Source organism: Symphodus melops, assembly GCF_947650265.1.
Source record: "Symphodus melops genome assembly, chromosome: 1".
NCBI lineage: Eukaryota > Metazoa > Chordata > Actinopteri > Labriformes > Labridae > Symphodus > Symphodus melops.
The window spans coordinates 36,297,776-36,316,705 of record NC_136691.1 but is presented as its reverse complement, the minus strand read 5'-3'; the positions used below and the strand labels follow the sequence as shown (position 1 = coordinate 36,316,705).

Genomic DNA, 18,930 nt, shown 5'->3' with positions numbered 1-18,930 from the left:
CACAGAAAGAATGCTTACCATAAAAAAAAATAAGTTAGGCTAATGTAAGCAACAGCTTACTTGAAACCCACATTTGTATTTTGCAGTTTTAATTATCTTGAATTTAAATAAATAAAAACATCCATAAATGTAATGTGATGAATAAACATTGGTTTGATGACATTTTGGTAAGATTATAGTCTAAAATTGACCTAAAAATTTGCTAGCACCAAAAGTAGTTGTTGTTTGCTAAGGTTACATGATAGTTTGTCTTAAATGTATTCTGTCTTGCTGTTCCAAAACCATTACATACCATTTATGTTTTGAAGGGGGCTAATAAATGACGTTTTCTTTTTGGTGCATTGATTTGCTCAGTAGTCAATACTATACCCATTTTAGAATGAACCCCATTCATCTGTTTTCATGCAACTCAAAACAATTTAAGGGCTTGATCATTAAGCTGCAATTAAATTTCAATTTCTTTGGTAGAAAATGTAGACAACAATGTATGAGTTTGCATACATTGTTCTTAAAAAAACGGGTTATTGTAAGTTTTAAAACATGGTTAAGTTGAAGAGGGATCAGGTATAGACTTGAAGATGATGTGTGGAGTCACTGACCTTAGGAAAATCCTTGTGTTAAGAGGAAAAAAAGCTGAACCTCTGAGCGCTGCCATTGTGCACCCAGCATCACTCTGTCTCATACCTGCGCACCACGTCCCTCCTGTTGTCTCCTTTCACCTTTGTCCTCTGTTATGTGTCTGTTTAGGTGTGAATCACTGTTTTTCTCCGCTGTCTTTGTCCAGCTCTCAGAGTCCACAACCACACTGTGCTCCCTTCCTCCCATAACTCTTCTTATGTGTATACCAATGACTCTGCCTACACTAACATTTCTGCAACAGTAGGTGAGGATCACTTTCTGCTCTCTGAAATTCATCAGTGCATCACCCATTGCTCTCCGTTGTCCATTTCACACTTCTCAGTCTGTTCATTCTTTTGTTCATGCTGCACAAATTAAGACATTCTGCTTTTTAATAAATTGCTCATTAGTGAATACCAGGAATCGTCAACATGTCCGACTTTATTCAATTGTTTAGAAGCCATGTGTTAGTTATTTTACAATACACCAGAAAAGTTGTAAAAACATCATGTTCATCCATTGCAAAGACAATTTGTGATTAATTGACTGTAAAGGGACTTTGCATAATTTAATTCATTAGGTACACAGAGAACTTGATATTTTACTCGTTTTGGCTCCTAAGTGAACTTCTTGGCAAACGGTCTCTGCTCATTATTTTAAAGGGATTAATGACAATGATTTGTGGTTTTCTGCAGATATTGTTGAAGGAATGGTCAACAAGGGCATCTTTCTGAAGGGCGATAATGGTGGCACCTTTCTCCACTTTGGAAACTACCAGAACTCTTGCATTAGTGACCCTACTTTGTGTGGCCCTGAGGGTAAGTGCATGGTAGTTTTAGCTTTAAAAAAAAAAGAAAAGAAAGAAGACTGTTCAGTATCTTGCCTTGGTGGATGCAATGGATTTTTCCTTATTCCCTAGGGATTACCTTTTCCTTTTTTTGGAAAAACCACGAGGCAGAGTCTCGCTTTGCTGTGTCATCTGGAGGGAAAGTTATCTCCAATGGTTTTTCAGTCTACACCAATCCCTTTGGAGGATATGTAGAGTTTTACACTCGAGGAAACTACCACAGATGGAAGGCCAACATCACAGTTCCAGGTATTGTGAAAAAATGTGCCTTTTTATTTCGCAATGTTGATTTGGTATTTTATCTTGAGGAATGTACTTACTCCCTGGAAATATCTATTTTTTATACATAGGTTGTGAGTTATGTAATTGCAGTCATGGTTTTGTTAAATTAAATAAGATGTAAGTGCAGAGAGTTCATTTGGCAAGTCAGAGATAGATTTCATCAAATCATTTGCTGTTTCACAAAACATACAATTACCATGGACATGTAATGCTACACAGCCATTTCCGTCTTACAAATAAGAATGTTTTGTGAGGACTGAAAGTCAAGTTACATGAAATTTGAAACTTGATATAAGTCAGACTGTGACTAATATGTTCTAATCGGCTCTGGGAATGAAAACTCTAAGAAAATAAGATTAAAAGATTTTGTAAACTGTTTTGACAAAATGGGGAAAAAACAAATGAGGCTTACCGTTATGTGAAACTGTTACAGGTCCGTAGTTTGTTCTCAAATTACTTTTGTCATCTGTGTCTTTGCTGCACTTAGTGAGGGTTGTGTTCAAGAGCTGTCATAACTCAATTTGCATTGGAGTGTTCAGTTACAGAGGATCAAATGTGATCTGGTTTTCATAAAGAGTGACGTTTCAGGACAATTTTTTCTCTGCTGCAAGTGTGAGAAAAAACTTGGCGCATGATTGAGTAAACCTTGAGATGCCCTATGACAAATGCTACATTCTACATAGAGACATCAATATATAAAATAAGGTAAAAAGGGGAGTTCGTGTCTTGGTGGGTTTGATCTTTGGCACATATGGGTTTTATTAGACACACAGAAGAGATGTGTTCTGGTTGTTTTGAAATGTTTTCAGACAGTAGATTTTTAATCTTTTGGGACTGCTGATTTTTAAGTTTCTTAGTAGAAACAAAATAGCGCAAAATCCTGGCCAAATGATACTGACAGGAAAAAAGCAGGCAGAAGAAGATTTTACTAAAATGTAACGCATCACATTGAGCCAATTGAAAAGCAGTTATTGTTTTCCAGTAACCAGTAGATTAATACTTACTCTGGTGGCCCCTTAACTTTTTTATGAAACACATATGGTAAAAAAATATAAATGGTCCAGCACATTATTGGCAATTGTTTTTTTCTTTGTGTTTAAGGTTATTTAAGAAATGTGAGCATGCTTACATGCTAGCATTAGCAGACTATCATTTTAGCTTGCATGCTATCATAGCCAATTAGCATAAGCAAATGTTTCTTGGTTCCAGCCAGCTTATGTGAATATGTCTCTAAATTGATCATTGTTACTGATTTAGTGAAAAATGAACACTTCTCGTGTCACTTTCAGATCGATTTAGATTAAGTCTCTTTTGAATCTTCAATTTTGAATAAATATCAAATGTTCTACCTTTATTTATTCTACTTAGTTCAGTGCTAATTTTAGATCCATATGTATTACCAGTATATTTTGATGTGTCTGTTTCCTCTTTTAGGGCCTTACTGGACCCATATTCTTTTTACCTGGACAAAAAACGCTGGTCTCATGGTCTATATCAACGGGACTTTCACCACGAGTGACACAGATGGAAGTGTTTCAGAGAACTATGGTGACCCTTCCCCTGACCTGGTCATAGGAACAGGAAACAACAGAGCATATGGTCACTATGTCACAGGAGCTTTTGATGAGTTTGTCATCTGGGAAAGGGCTCTTTCACCTACTGAAATCTTCCTTTACTACAGTGCAGCCATAGGTAAGATCTCACGCTCCACTGGAAAGTCTTTCTTCTCATTCTGGTACATCTATTTTAATGTGCCCTTCCTATTGACTGCTGTGAAGAAAAATCAACTAAAAAGCTATGTCCTTCAGTATCCTCATTCGATTCCTTCCACAGCATTTATGCAGAATGGAAAGATATTAAACCATGCAAATATACTCCAGCTCCCTGTCAGAAAAGCTATTGTGCAAAACATTTTCATGACCTTAAACCATAAAAGTAGCTCGTCTCACATAGTTCTGCCTTATAAGTATTTATAACAGTGTAGAGGTATTTTAGAGGTTGCACGGGGAATCATTTTGATTTACTTAGACAGGTTTTAACCTGTCAAAATACCCACACTCTGTTTACCTCATTTGGATTTAAGAGCAACTTAAATATAATAATAACATACTGACATTTATGAGACATGTTTTGTGAAAATTCATATAATGAAGTTTTATTGCCATCCTGAGTAATGTTCTAAGCCTGTTATAATGTAATTTTTTTAGCGAGTATATAATAATCACTGATTAGTGCGTGACAAGATGCAAAAAGTATACAAACTGCGTTGCGCTAGCTTCAACTGGTCACAATGTAAGAAACAAAAAGTTCATACTTCGTTTAGTTCGTCACACAATTACTATGGTTACAGATAAACTTCTTCAGAGCACACATGTCAAATGTTGTCAGTCTGTTACCTCTAATGTATGTCCATATATGGAGGTTTTCTAGCAGATACAGTAGCTTCTGATGTTTAAATAAAGGACAGCAAAGACATCAAATGTATCCTAACCTTGAACAGAAGCTAGCTCTTCTACAGTATGGAGCTCATTACCCAGTTTTGTACAGGTTGTAATCTATCTTGTTTCACGACTTGGCCCTGTCCAGGGGTCTCATAAAAAAGTCAGCTGTGTGGTGATAAAGCCCAGCTACATCACAACAGCCGAGCCTGGTCAAGTTCAACAAAGGACCTAATAACGAAATCATAAAAAGTGCTTTATAAACAGCAAGCAAGGGATATCCAAATTAGAAAGTGTGACACAGTCACTCACTCAGTGATGTGCCTAACCGAAGTCCTCTGAAATTAATGTTCTAGGTCAGGCCATAGTTTCTGCCACAACGCCAAGAGTCTCCAAACAGGTCACCTCAACTACACCACCATCTGTAAGTCTGTCTTCTCTGACTCTGCAAGGTTTGTTCATGTAGAAATACACACGAGATATCTCAACAGTGGTGACAACGAATACATCTGCTCTACTCATGTATCAGTATAGATACTTCTGTAAAAAAAAGAAAAAGAAAAAAGAAGAATAACTTCTTCTCTGAAGTAATAGTGAATAAGTGCAGGCTCTTAATGGTAATCAGTAAAGTAAAGTAAAAAACACCCAATAAGAGACTTTTTTTTTGCAACGCCAACTGAACGTCCAGTTATACATGTGGGGTTGTTAAACCAAAACCATCAAGACTTTATGCAAAATTGAAAAATATAATGAAAAGTAATTAAAATGTATTTTAATCCAATATGGGAAATAATGTTTCATGCAGATGAAGTTTCTCTCTCATCTGTTTTTTCTTCTTTATACATCTTGTAAATGGTGTTTGCTAAACTTGTTGTGCATATTACACAAAGTTGAATACACAAAGACACATTCTTCGTCTTTGTCCCATCCATTCATTTGAAATTGATTTTGATGAACAAAGTGAGTGACAAGCCTGTTTTTTTTATAACATTCAGACCTGCTTTAAGATATAAAATAAAATAAGATATGTTGTCCCCAAAAGGAAATTTGTTTTTGAAAAAAGGTATGTGTTGTGATAAAATAGCTGGGAAACGTGGATTTTAGGGCACATGTGATTAGCGTCATTCTGATTATTAAAGGACATTGGAGGTGGACAATGGATACACAAAAACAGTGAAGGAAAGACAGCTGTTTTGCACCACACAGAATGACTTTCCAAGAGTATTCCCCAAACTCAGCCGGTCAGCATCAGTCACTAACATCCTGTGTGTGCTGGAACTCACTGCCTGATGTGTTTTCTCCCCAGAGAGCGACTGAGGTGAGCCCTCCTGTCGACAGCAGTCAGCAGGTGGATGGTCAAAGCTCTCAGGACTCACTATCCATGCCAGTGCCGCGATTCCCAAATGTGATGCCAAATAGGACCATTCCTCACAACACTGCCAACAACCTCACTCAGGTCTTGGAGCAAAATCCTCCAAACACACAGATTTATCACTTGAAACTGAGCTGTTCACAGACACGCATACAATGCCCACCCATGTGTATGACGCAACAGTTCCTAGATGTCTTTTTTCTTCCACTCAGGCTTTTCTCAAAAGTGTGGAAGAAGTGCTCTCCTCTCCAGTGGTGCCAGAGGTAAATGAGTTCACACTGTTGTGCAATTTTTTTGTGCAAACTCTACCTCATGCAACGTATGCAATTTGGTGGATACTTTAATCTAAGGCATTCAATAGATCTCTGCGGATGAGATTTTAATGCTGCCTATTTGGAACAAGTGATGCCAACATCAATATGAATACCGGGCAGTGGACCCACTCAGGATTAAAGTATGTGGTCAAATAAGGTGGTTAAAGTAGTTTGAACCAGTAATATAAGCTTGACTATAGAGTACACACACTAGAGTTACATTTGAAGGTAAACTTGCAGCTTCCTGTACTGTACACTCATCCCAAACGAATCTCTGGGCGCCTATATACAAACACATTGTTGCCAGAGGAAAAGCATGAGCAAGTTTTCTCAGTGAGTGTGTGGTTTCAGTACATTGAGTGCTCAGAACAAGCCTGCTTGTTTTTGTAGGAACAAGCTGAAACAGATGTGCTTGTATGAGAACGCAGAACTGGGATAGATTTAGTGTCAGTAAATCCCCTTTTCAATGATCTTTCTGATCCGATTTGTGCTGAGTGTCAAAAAACATCACTTTCAAACTTCAGTCACTAATTGGACTTTTGCCTACGTCTCGTATTCAGGATGGGCAGTATATACTATTACTATTCATTATTGGAAATGTTAAAACGAGACAATTTCACTTCTACAAGGACATATAATTCATTAATTTTCTACTGACAATGAAAATTTCAAGTCACATGAAACAAATGGCTCAGTTCGATACATGACTTGACTCATGGCGTCCCATTGACTTTGTATTGCATGAAGGTACCTAACAGCAAACAATGCACCTGCCTGAAAAGCTTGTTTGGGTGCACTATATACCCTCAGTGTAAAGAACCCATAATCAGGTTGTTTTTAAGCATCCAAACTAAAAGACATCTTTTCAAATAAGCAACTGTTGATGTTGACGCTAAACTATTAAAGACATGGTGTTTTTCTTTGTTCGATCATAAACTCTGATGATCTTTTCAGACGATTAAACCAGATTGTTAATGTTGTCAAAGTATCTTATTTCCAACCATCCTCTTTCATTCACTCAAAGAAAATCAAGAGGAAGCCCACAGACACGGACCAACAGCACTTAGTTTAACAAATATACTTATTATGGTTTGACATGGTGGACAATACATTTGGTGCAAAAGAAATCTGTTGATATTCTGATTTCTTGTGTTTTGATCATAGAGATTGTTGTTGTTGCATTTCAGCACATCGTGGAAAATTCTGGCACCAATTGTTATCCCTTGTTGATCTAGTAGTTTACGGAGTTTGAGACAGTGGGCCCGATCCATAAGCTATAGCTAGTTAATGCTAAAGGAATTTTATATAAATATGTCTGCGTAATGATCAATACTGAGTCAATTCACTTATTTTATGACACCTGTCTACTGAAATGACTGTGACATAGTTAGCGTATCAGATAAACACTGTGAAGATCTCTCGCTTTATTTACTTAGTAGTTGTCACGTGTAACTCCAGGGGCGACTGTTTAGAAAAAGTTACATCATTTTCTTGACATGGAAACTGGAGCGCACACAATCTATTTGAAATCCCCTTGCTTGAAAAAATGCATTTTAAAACAGTTAATAAGACGTGAAACCATTTTTTAGGTTAGCATGAGGCAGTGCTGGACTTTGAAAAGCAGCAACTATGAATTGGTTTTGAACTTGTATGTATCTGTTGGAGCAGCAGTCCATCCCTGTGGTTAGCGGTCTGATTGAGACTGTGGACAGAGTGATGGAACATATGGTGACTAACCTGGAGCCCACCCCAAACTCTCTCATCTCCCTTGGTGGAACATCTTTTGTTGCAGGTCAGTACTCTCTCTCTCCACTCTCCTTAAGGTGACTCACTGCTTGTAGTTTATGTGGACTCACTTAGAGGGTAGAAATACATGCTGACATCATACGTTTTCACATTCAGAGGACACATGCAGGTTAGATTAACAGAAGACAACCCCTTCAAGTTTGGTGTGGATCTTATTCTGTAAAATATTTTGTTGGACCTTCAGCTTGCTTGTGTTTTTCTCCCTATAGGGTGGCCTCAACCACCTTGTTCACCCCTGATAACACACGTGGGTCTTGTTACTTGTTCCTCGGACTATTTGTTTTCAACATGTCTTGCTTTTTCTAACCTCTGACCCCCACAGATTACTCTCTGATGAAATTCCCGCAGAACTACAACCTTCCACATTACCGCTTTCCTGAACAGGGCAAGAGCTACATCTCTGTGCCTGGAGAAGCTTTCGCCATGCAGTGTAAGTGCATTAAGTGCAAACTAAAGTGACGTTGTGATGAACTAAGTGGATTCACTGTATAAAATGAATAGACTCTCCAGGTTGAGTGTGAAAATGCTGCACATTTGTCCTGCTCTGATTCTGCCAAGACAAAATCATCCAGCTGGGAGTCTCTTGTTATTAGCCCTTAATTTATTATACCCAGATTTAAGACTACTAACACAACATACAGTGTAGGACAAGAGTGCCATGAGAGCTTTTGTTTAACTTTACGGTGCACTGTAGAAATCCAGCTGACTTTAATGTTGGCAGTTACCCTTTTATCCAAAAACAGAGAGAGAGAGAGCACTTTCTCTCCACTTTCCTCTGTCATTAAAACGAATGGACTCCCATAGCGGAGTGAGGGAGGGCAGTAATTACTTTGGCCATTAAAACTTTCTTTGTTTGACTTTATGTTCAGGTCAGATTCCCTTGGTTCTACCTGGCAGCTAAATATACAGTTTTGCCTTAAAATGTGTTGAATAAAGCATTTTAATAATCCATTATAAGGCTTTTAAGAGGAATCAAATACACAGAATTGCTTGACATATTTGAGCCAGAAGCAAATTAAGGCGTAGCTCAGTATACATGGATATATGAAACACTCCAAGGAAAGTTTTTTTTATATACTAATCAAGCAGGGAGCAAGCTGCATTGGGACTGTTTTCCTTATTTTCTCTCTTCCTGAGGAGAGTTGTAAAAGCAAACCGGCCACCTTGAGCTCCCCTGTGGGACTTGCGGGGGGACTTAATGTTGAAATGATATTTTGGAAGGTTTGAATCTCCCCTGCAGGATACGCACCGCACATTTGTTTGACATCAGCAAGCTTTTTGTTGTCACAGTCAGCGGGGCTCGAGTAGAGGCCCTTTGAAAGGAGGAACAGGACCATTAAGGATTTCCTCCAATTTCACTGTTTATCTTGCAGTATTGAGGTGGGACCCAGCTGGGTGATAGGTCAGATTAAGGGAGGGGGAGCAGACCTCCTGCTCTCCTGGTGAAGTCATGTAGAGGTTTCATAAGATTTCCCAACATCCATGTGGTTTGCAGCCTTCTCCCTGTCACCCTTGTGCGAGCATACTGCCGTCCTATTAGCCTGCCGGTGTCAGAGTGCGGCGGCAGGACGGCGTTAATTAACTTCTCCTCTTTGTGAGCATTTTAACAGGACTGTTTTAAATTCCCAGCCTGCTGCCCATGTCGGTCATGTTCAAACACTGTGTTGTCTTCTTTTTCTCAGCTCAAACCACCATCGTTGGCCTTTTCTACCACAGCATGCACAGCTACTACAAAGAGATCAGCCCTGCTAGGACCAGGTAAGAAGATGAGACAACACAAGAAGAAATTGAAAAGTGACCTTGACATTTCTGATAATCCAGTCCAAGGCAATTACACTACTTTTGTTTAGTTCATGAGTTTTTTTTTTTTTCCGAGAATAGATTCTAAACATCCTTCAACCAAAAAAAAGAATAAACAGTCCTCTCGCTCTGAACTTCCTGTGTGGTGAAGCAGGTCCTCTGGCGCTAAGGCGCCCCTGCTTCCTGAGCCTCTGAACAGCCGATGACTGAAGCCAAAGCCTTATCTGTCCACTGGCCTATCTCTCATCTCACCACTCAGCCTCCAGTGACTGATACACCCAGCTATTAGCCCCCCCCCTCCTCATTTATTGTCTCATCATGGACCAGCTTGTTCCACTTCTTCTACATTGTTTATTTTTACTGAACATGATATAACAGCCATTAAGCAACCTGCTTTTTCCTTCCTCTTTACCTCATAAAAGTTGAGTGCATTATGCTTATTATGTGGAGACGTTTGTGTTTTAAGTGAGGCCGCCCAACCCAAAGTCTGTCTTCTATCCTCTTGTTCCCCGTTTTATTAAAGTGAGGTGGCATTTGTATTACCCCAATGCCACTTATTAGATTATCTTGAAAAAGTTTTGATGCAACACTGCCTGTTGTCAGTGTGATTGGTTACATAGACGGATGATTAAAGTCACACATGAATGCCACCTCTCTATGCCCATGTGTAACACTTCTGTGTTGATTTGTTGCCGCATTACACTGTTTTTTCTGGTTTATCTGACCTCTTTTCTGGCCTTAATTTTCCTATATTATCTGTCTGTTTCCTTCTTCTTTCTTTCTTGTAGGATAAATGAAGCAGCTGATTTCAAGGATCACAAAATCCAAGTGGCAAGTTGTCTAATCTCTCTGAAAGTGGAGCCTTCACCAGCCCTGTCAGTCAACCTCTCTGGAACTCCACTCATCAAGATTGTCCTCACCCACGTTCTAGTAAGTGTCAGCCCACACAATTTCCCAGTTCCTCTTAATCCCACTCGTTCTTAACTCTCTGTGTGAGTCAGCATGCTTGGAAGAGGAACTACATTTCCATTTTTTGGGTGTGGGACAGCCACCTTATCAGAGGAAAGAGTAATGTGGTGCCTGCGGCTCCAGTAGCCGACCCCCCCATCTGAAACCTATCAGCTCTATTTTTGGTGCTCTCTTATGTAAGAAGATGAGCGTCTATCACTGGCTGAGGCCTGTGAAGCTGAGCACCCACCAAAAAAAGCAGAGACGCCTCTTTTGGTTTTCATTAGCCCGCCTAAAGTTTTCCTCATGGAGCATGTGGCATCCAGAAAGCAAACTGATTATGGACGTTTGAAAGGCAGGCTCAGGGCGCTCTATGAAGGAACAATAACTTTCTTTTATGAACAACATATTTTTCTTTGCTGCTTTATGGAAGATGCTGTGCCAGTTTTCCATGGGAAATGCAGCTGAATCTCCAAATGATTATTAAGTGAAAAATGTGTATCACATTAGCTTGCTTCCTTGTAAAGTCATCAATGTGGCAGTTTACTTCACAGCCATGTGGGGTTTTTTGAATATTTTTCAACAATGACAAGATTTTTGGGCCATTTTCTTGAATCCAAATAAATGTTGTTAAAAGCATGTTTGGCTATGATATAAACGCACTAATGAGGCTGTTCTGTTAAGTAATCCCAAACAATATAATAATTTTCAAACCCTTAAAGGACATTTCCACCATCTATTAAGGTAAATTACCAGGTTTTTTTTTAAGAGCACAAATCTAAGCCATGCAGCTTCATGAAACCATGGCAATATTTCTTTGTTTCTCAAGTTCCCTGGAGAAATAAATATTTATGCTGCAATAATCTGGCTTCATTCTTGTGACAGTGTTTGTTTAAGCAGACACCATGGGAGAGGGTTTTTTAATCGCCTTTGTTCTGGGAGTGCAGGGGATGCTAACCAGCTCAGTTTTGACGCTGCATTTCTATTTTAGTTTAACTGCCTTCACCTTTGATGTAAGGATAAATCAGGCTTATTACATTCTTTAACCCGAATTCAAAACGAATGTGCTGTTTTTCTTATTATTACGAATACTGAGTGGAACGCAGCATGCCAGCACACTTCAAGTTGACTCAGGCTGCATAGTTTGGATTTATATTTAGGAGCTGCATAGTAATTTGGCACACAGTACTTTTGGCTGTGATGGTGTCCAGAAAAAGAGTTGCTTTGCTATAACTGAGCTGCTCCACAGACTTTATGTTGGATTTCATCAAAAAGCGACTATTTCGGGAGTTTGAACGTCTTGGGCAGCTGGTGAATACTAATCACCTCCCTTGCTTGGAGACAGGGAGGGGGCGGCTCACACAGTATGTGGCAAACTATTCCCATCATTGTTTATGTTGCTCTTTACTGTCTGCACAAGTTAAACCTCAGAGATGTCCTTCAGCAGCACCATTTCAGTTTGCTTAGAGGAAGTGATTTGCAACTGAGCGTAGACAGGCACAGAGTGACTTCATTAAAAGCTGGCGGGAGTGTGTCTGAGGAAGAAATGTGTCAGCTTCCTCATCTGTCTTTTCATGCTGTCATGGTTACAAAAAGTCCTGTGTGGCTTACACTCACCTTCGATCATAGCACAGACCCTGATGTCATCTATTTTTCCTATCTGTTACTTGCCATGATACGATGCATTGTACACTTCATTGATGGAAATGATAAAGAACTTTGTGCCATGGCAGGTACAACTCACTGAAGGTCAAAATACAGGTTGTTGGGGGCTGGGTGACCTTACAGTCCTGATTAATGCCCTCTGAGTACATCCCGGCAGTGAGGTCATGCTATTCCCAGCGGACTCAAGCTTAGCTTAGATGCTGCCATCTCATGTTATGTGGCACATTCAGAGCGGGATTGATACCCAGACAAGGTGTTATCAAGGCTGGATGCCTACATGCTTTCTCACGCCATAGGATTGTGGTGTTGAGTGGACCCTGGCTCCGTCAGTGAGTTATTACAGCTGTCTGACTCAGGTTCAGTTTGAAAGAGCCTGAACGCAGAAGAAGGGAAGAAAAATAGAGCTTTGGAGGCATTGGGGTCTGTAGTTAAACATTAATACATATATAAAACTGCTAACCATTACCCCCTGTTTTTCACCTCTGTCCATCTATACTGATGGTATGAGGTTATTTATAAGGAGTGATGATTTAAAGTAAAAAACTAAGATAAAAGTTTAAAAAAAAACAGATTATCACATTAAAGCTACAATGTGTAATGTTAGTTTTTGGGCGGTCTAACAGGGTTACAGCACATAGAACTTTATTTTGTTTAAGATGTTAAATAAGCCAAAAGATATCAACTTCAAACTAGTTATGCAACATTTAATCTTTGCTCATTGGTGGAGCTTCTTCTCTTCGAAAACTGGCACCTTTTTTAATATTTGTTTGTTGAAACTAGCATGCCAGTATGTTAGTTTAGCTAAGCTTAGTTGGAGACATGGGAAGAGCTATCCTGACTCCGTCCAGATAAAACTAAAACTTGAATACTAGAGTAAGCTAATGGGCTGTAACTGTAACCTCAACCTTTATTTAAAATACTTTTTGTCTTTAATTCTCATCATTAAAGCAAACAGGTGGATTTCCCACGATATCAACTAACTTTTAATCAAATAATTAATAACTGACTAACAGTAAGACATACATTCTGAAATCATCAAATGGATTCAGACGACTTTGTCATTACTCTTTCAGTTCAAATGTTCACCATTGATTGACACTCCTCTTCGATCTGGAGGCTATGTCTAAAGTAGCAGCCAGCCAATTTGATTTAGGCTTGAAACTAGGGACGTTGAAATAGTTTACAGAATCCACCTGCCAGTATTTGTATTCCTAAAATTATTATTTAAGGAATTACTATTATTGTTCTTACTATTTACTGCTTTAACTCTTTCACATCTCGTACGCTAACAATTTGTTATATGTAGCCCAAGGCATAACTCAACAGACATTTTCGTGTATGCTATGTGACCACTGAATTTAACAAATGGACACAGATTTTGGTTAACGTCTTATGTGTTTTAACACTCGTAAATTAAACTTATCTTAAAAACAAGAGAATCCAAGTTGTCCAAAACAAAATCTATTTTGCTGAAACATGTATACCCAAGAAAACATTTTTTGCTAGCTGTTTTAGCTCATTATTTCTAAATCTCAAATAAAAAGCCACAAAAATGATGTCCCAGAATGTCAAACTAAACTTTATTTTCGACAGACACCTCATAAAATCAGGATTTCCATGGATCAGTGGTTAAAATGTTAAGAAATGTATTACACCAATTGAAGTCTGACCACCTATGGACACCTGTATGTTTCAACTAGCTGGTGGATGGTTATGCTATGCTAAAAAACTGTCAACAGTGGAAGAGTAATTTTAACTAGAGGTCAAACCTAAACAAAATTCTTCTCACTCATTAAAAAATCCCTTCCCAATCTCAGCCAAAATGGAAAAAAGATTATTTTCCAAAATGTGAATTTTTTACACTTTAAACTTTTTTGGAGATGAACACATAAAATGGAGAATGAGTTAAGAAATCTGGGGTTGAAAGGGAAACTGGTTGGCTTGTTCACAATATGTCTAGACTTGTTGGAGCTTTCTTTACGTGTAAAATCATGATTAATTGTTCAGCAACTTTTACAGTAAACAAGACATTTAACACTTTCTCATACCCACACTCTTTATCTTGTAATCGTGCAGGCCGTGTTGGTATCAGTCCTTTCTGCCACAATAAGAAACACTCTGTTTTGCTAGTCTTTTTATAACTCCCAGCACACACCCAGCATAAATCTTGTGGGCAAAATCTATCCTAAATCCCTCCCAGTCACCCACACCCATCCATACGCCAGCACACATACAAACACAGGCTGTATGAGCCAACACACTGATCAATCACAGATGGAGGTCTGGCTTTTGCTATCCCTCTCGTGTCAGAAGAGTTTGGAGTCTCTTTTTTTCACAGCTCCTCCCATTTAGCACCCCCTTTTATCAAATCACCAGACTCGCCACCACAAGACCGTAACCTTAACACTCCATGTAGAAATGTGTAGAAGTGTTTCTGATTGTATTCGTAAGAGTCTTTCTAAATGGTGCCATTTGAGAGGCTGAAAGAGATGTACAACTTAAATAAACAATGGTCCAAAACTATTTCAAACCCAGTGGTTGCATTTGGTTTTTACACCCTTAAAATTACTACAACACAAAATGTTTTTAAGACATCCTTAAAGTGATGTGCATAAACTAAAGGTTTAAACCCTTCGCTCATGTGTTAATCTGTTTTCAAAAATTAAATACAGACAGTTTCCAGACAATCATCTAGAGATTGTCCATGTATGGCAAGCAAACTACATTTTTCTAACAAAAGAGAAAAAAACAATATTCATACAACTATAAAGCAGATGATCATAGTGCAACTGGATAATGTCATCAACAGGCTACTTTTCTCACTGTGTATGGCTGTGAGCGGATCATGCTATTATTTGCTGCAGGTGAAAGTATGCCTTTCTAAACACTCGGATGGATAATAACTCGATATTTTCACGAGTGCATGTGTGAAAGGGGATTTTTTTGTATCCTTATTTGATTCGACATCTTTCCCACATTGGAAATTCTCTGCAAAGACTTAAACACAGCCGCCGACATGTGAATGTAAACATGTTGTTCCCACAGGAACAGACCAGAAACCAGAGAAACATTACAATGGCCTTTTAAGAAATCCTTAGGGAACTGGAAACATAGATGCATGCATGGAGAACCTCTCTCTTGGTCATGTCGGTCCAGTTATAAAAGATCAAAAACATGTTGTTTGGAACCTATGAATGTGCCACAGAACCGTTTTTCTTTCTTCCACTCACTTAAAAACCCCCCCAAAAAATCTGAAATTCCTGGGTTGTTTCATGGACCCCAGTTTTCCTCACCCTGCATACATATCAGCACGTCTCCATATTTTCTGTGTCTACCTCGGAGACTGAGCTGAGACCACAGCTGCACATCTTATTACATTTCCCCTGACAGCATGATCTCACTGAAGGCCAGTTGTGTTTCTCTGCATGAATTGAGAGTGTTACTCCACATGCTTAGGTCTGACCTCTGACTGAAAAGCCCTGTTATAAAAAAGAAAACAGAGACATTTACTTATCAGAGCTGCAGGGTGTGATCTATTGATTTTAAGGTGGTCTAATCGGCTCTTCTCAATCTTAAGGTCAATTTTTGTCTTTGGCTTTCCTTTGCCTGGTGGTCAGTAATGTAACACCATACTGTAGCTTTGTGTGGCTTTTCCAGACATACTACTATAAAGTGTTTCCTTCCCTTGCTAAATATAACAGCAGTCATTGCAGCTTTTGTGAAATGTATGCATGGTCTCTCTCTGTGTTTTACACTGAACAATTTAGCCATAATCAGCACCTGGCTAGCTTTTCAAGAATAGCTAATATTTCAACAGTAACTGACAGAAAATAATGGTTGCCTTAAATTTTAAAGTAGTTTTACTGATGAGTTTCAGCGCTGTGATGGGCTCTACTGCCAAATGCACCCATAACCATAGATATCAATACAAAATGGAAAAAGCTTTGTCCAAATGACAGCCTGGCACTCTGTGCGCTGTGCATATTGAAGGAGTATGAGGGAAAAAGGGTCGACAAAGAAAAGAAAAGACGAAGATTTCTCACTTTCGCTGTTGTGTAATTTTGTTGCTGCTTTTTAAATTTAGTACAACCAGAGCCTGTATTTAGACATCTCTGATTCATTTCTCTTGTGGCTGCGTATATTGTTGTACCAGTGCTGGATGCTGGAAATGAGTGGGTGCAGAAGTGATACTTCACATTTATGTCAAGGTCTAGTCAGTGTTTCTGTCTGCTACATCCTGTTCTCTTTGAGCTGGTGAATGGATAAAAAGAAACAGACTATTGACACACTCAAACGTTTGTGTTCTGTGATAAAAAGGTCTTATCAAATGTATTTATTTCTCTTCTTTAATATTGAAATGTATCATCCCCTGTAACGACACAATGTTTATTTTCTTTTTATTTGGTTAAGAATAGCTTAGCGTTAATAGGTGAAAAGCCGTTGCTGTATTTTTTTTGGTGTGTCTTTAGGTAATATGTTTTCAGTCCTTATTTTTTTAACAGATGCAATCAAACAACTGCAATAGAAGTAATAGTGCCGTAACCGATTATTAAACTGATGTAATGCAGAGAGCTTATATCTTTTGCTAGTTTGAACCAAGTGACAACTCTGATCTTGAAAAATGAAGCCAATGAGGAAGTACAAAACCCTGCAGTTTGTTGAGAGTCTGCTTGAGGCTGACATGACTGACAGACGGGGGAAATGTAGTGGTTTGTCAAGAGACTTAAACCCCACCTCAACTCCAGCTGTGAGCCATTCGTTAGGTTGACTGGATGTTAGGGTGAAACAGTATTTCCAACATGGAGGGGGCTGATGATGAGCCTCTGGAGCTCCTCTGGAGTGTTTTGGACACCAGAGAATATCACATTCACGTACACTATAGCATGTCACCTAAAAACCCCCCCAAAAAACGGAAGTATGATATTGAAATATTTACATTACAGCTAGTGTATATTCAAAATACAAAAGACCATGAATGAATTCCTGCTCCCTCACTCATACACTGTCTCCATAGACATGTACAAACACAAAAAAATATATACATTACGTATTATCCTAAAATACTAATAAAATGTATAAACCATAATATAGAAATTCACACATTTTATACAAAACAAAACAAATAATTTTAAATCGCAATAGGCTATAAATGAGAACAGCTCGATTTAGCAAGAACATGAGCTGTGTAGAAACATTTTAGGGATTTATTGGATTTTCATTGGTTGTGTGTTTCAAAGTTTACAGGCCTTCATGGAGAGTGCTGATTGCTCGAATAGAGATTTAAGATGTTGTATGTTGCAGTTGTTGCTCACCGGGCTTTATACATTTCTACAGCACCGATTTTTCAATAAAGGATACTTGGCTGAATGTTTTATCTTTTGCATAAAATCAATCTGCCAGAAGCTAAGATTTAAATTGGCTGGGAGTTGCCTAATGATTTAGGATTTGCAGAGACTTAAGCTACAGATATTTTGTTGGAGCCAGCTGAACCGCAGCGAGGCTCTGCCAGTCGTTGGAGGTCTGAGAGACACCACAGAGGATAGCAAAGCTCACATCAGAGCAGTTAGCTGGTTTCTGTGTGTCATCTTTGACTGGAATACTTTTTGTTTTTTAAAATCTATTTTTGGCTAAACACTGAATTCATGTGTTATTGCTGTCACTGGTATAAAGTAATTAGGAAAATGCAGTCCTTTATCATACTTATGTAACCTCGGGAAATACTTTACTGAAGTACTTTCACTTCTTCTATTTGACCACCATTCCAAAGGAAAAAGTGTGATTTGTTCTATTTACTGATTAATAAATTATTTTGAAGAGTCTGAAACAAAAGGCTGCAGCTATCTGCTTCCTGTTGATCCGACCTGTGCAGCACGTTGATCCTTGCTCTTTGTTAAGTTAGCTTTTTTCCGTTTGGATGTCACAGTTTTCCACCAGGTTGTTCTTGGCCTCCCTTCGATTTCTCTATCCAGACGGGGTTCATCTCTAAGCTACTTCGGGGATGCAGTCCTGATCCATTCTGAGGACATGTCCAAATGTGAGCCATCAACGTTTGATTCCCAGCACCACATGATGACAGTTTATTATTTTGTGAAAGCCCTTGTTGGAGAGCTTTTCTGGACAAAAGAGGGTAAAACTCTTCCAAAGACAGCCATTGTGGAATGCATTGATCTTTTAAGATCTTTCTAAAGCTACAATGAAAGTCTCTCTGATATAATCACTTTTCTGAGAACACTGTGCGTGCAGTCTGTGTGTGAAAATGTATCGGCTGTAGGTAGGGCTGCTCAATGGTGGCTAAAATCATAATAACGTTTATTTTGATTCATTTTGAGATCATGACATGCTGCCTAATCTTGATAATCTCGTTGTCATGATAATGGCAAGACAAAATTGTTGTTGAAATTGAAACTCAATATATTTCCCAGGCCTAGCTCTCAGGGATGCTGCTACTGTCAGAGATACCAAGCTTGAGATAGACGTACAATCACAGATTTGAAATGACTGTCGTAAGACAGTATAAGAGTCGTTACTGGATGAGCTGCTGATTGTTTACTTTAAGGGACTACACCTCCAGCATGTGCAGGTGAAATGCATTTTGAGTCAACAGCAGCTCAAGACAGTGAACTTCTGTTTACTGACGCAGGGCTGGTCATTGATCATTGGTCATTGTTACAAATTGTGGATGTTGTATAAGTTCATTTGTAAAGGTTTCATACCACTTGTCTCTCTCCACATTCTCTCCTCCTACGCGTGTATGTCAGAGCTGCTGTCAAAGGGGATAGACCCTGGGTGAGGTCAACGTATAGGGGGAAGATTAGATTTGATCTCAGAATATGACTTGAT

General features: G+C 38.8%; 1 protein-coding gene across 1 annotated transcript in view; it reads left to right on the top strand.

Annotated features, from left to right (window-relative positions):
• Positions 1-18,930, top strand: part of adgrd1 (adhesion G protein-coupled receptor D1) — a 34,578-nt gene that overhangs the window by 1,270 nt on the left and 14,378 nt on the right. Inside the window, exons 4-13 of the mRNA XM_079339035.1 lie at positions 1,314-1,436; positions 1,538-1,714; positions 3,182-3,439; positions 4,542-4,609; positions 5,492-5,641; positions 5,770-5,820; positions 7,540-7,663; positions 8,000-8,107; positions 9,360-9,435; positions 10,266-10,407. Of these exons, the coding sequence (XP_079195161.1) occupies positions 1,314-1,436; positions 1,538-1,714; positions 3,182-3,439; positions 4,542-4,609; positions 5,492-5,641; positions 5,770-5,820; positions 7,540-7,663; positions 8,000-8,107; positions 9,360-9,435; positions 10,266-10,407 (1,277 nt within the window). The remainder of the gene's footprint in view (positions 1-1,313; positions 1,437-1,537; positions 1,715-3,181; positions 3,440-4,541; positions 4,610-5,491; positions 5,642-5,769; positions 5,821-7,539; positions 7,664-7,999; positions 8,108-9,359; positions 9,436-10,265; positions 10,408-18,930) is intronic.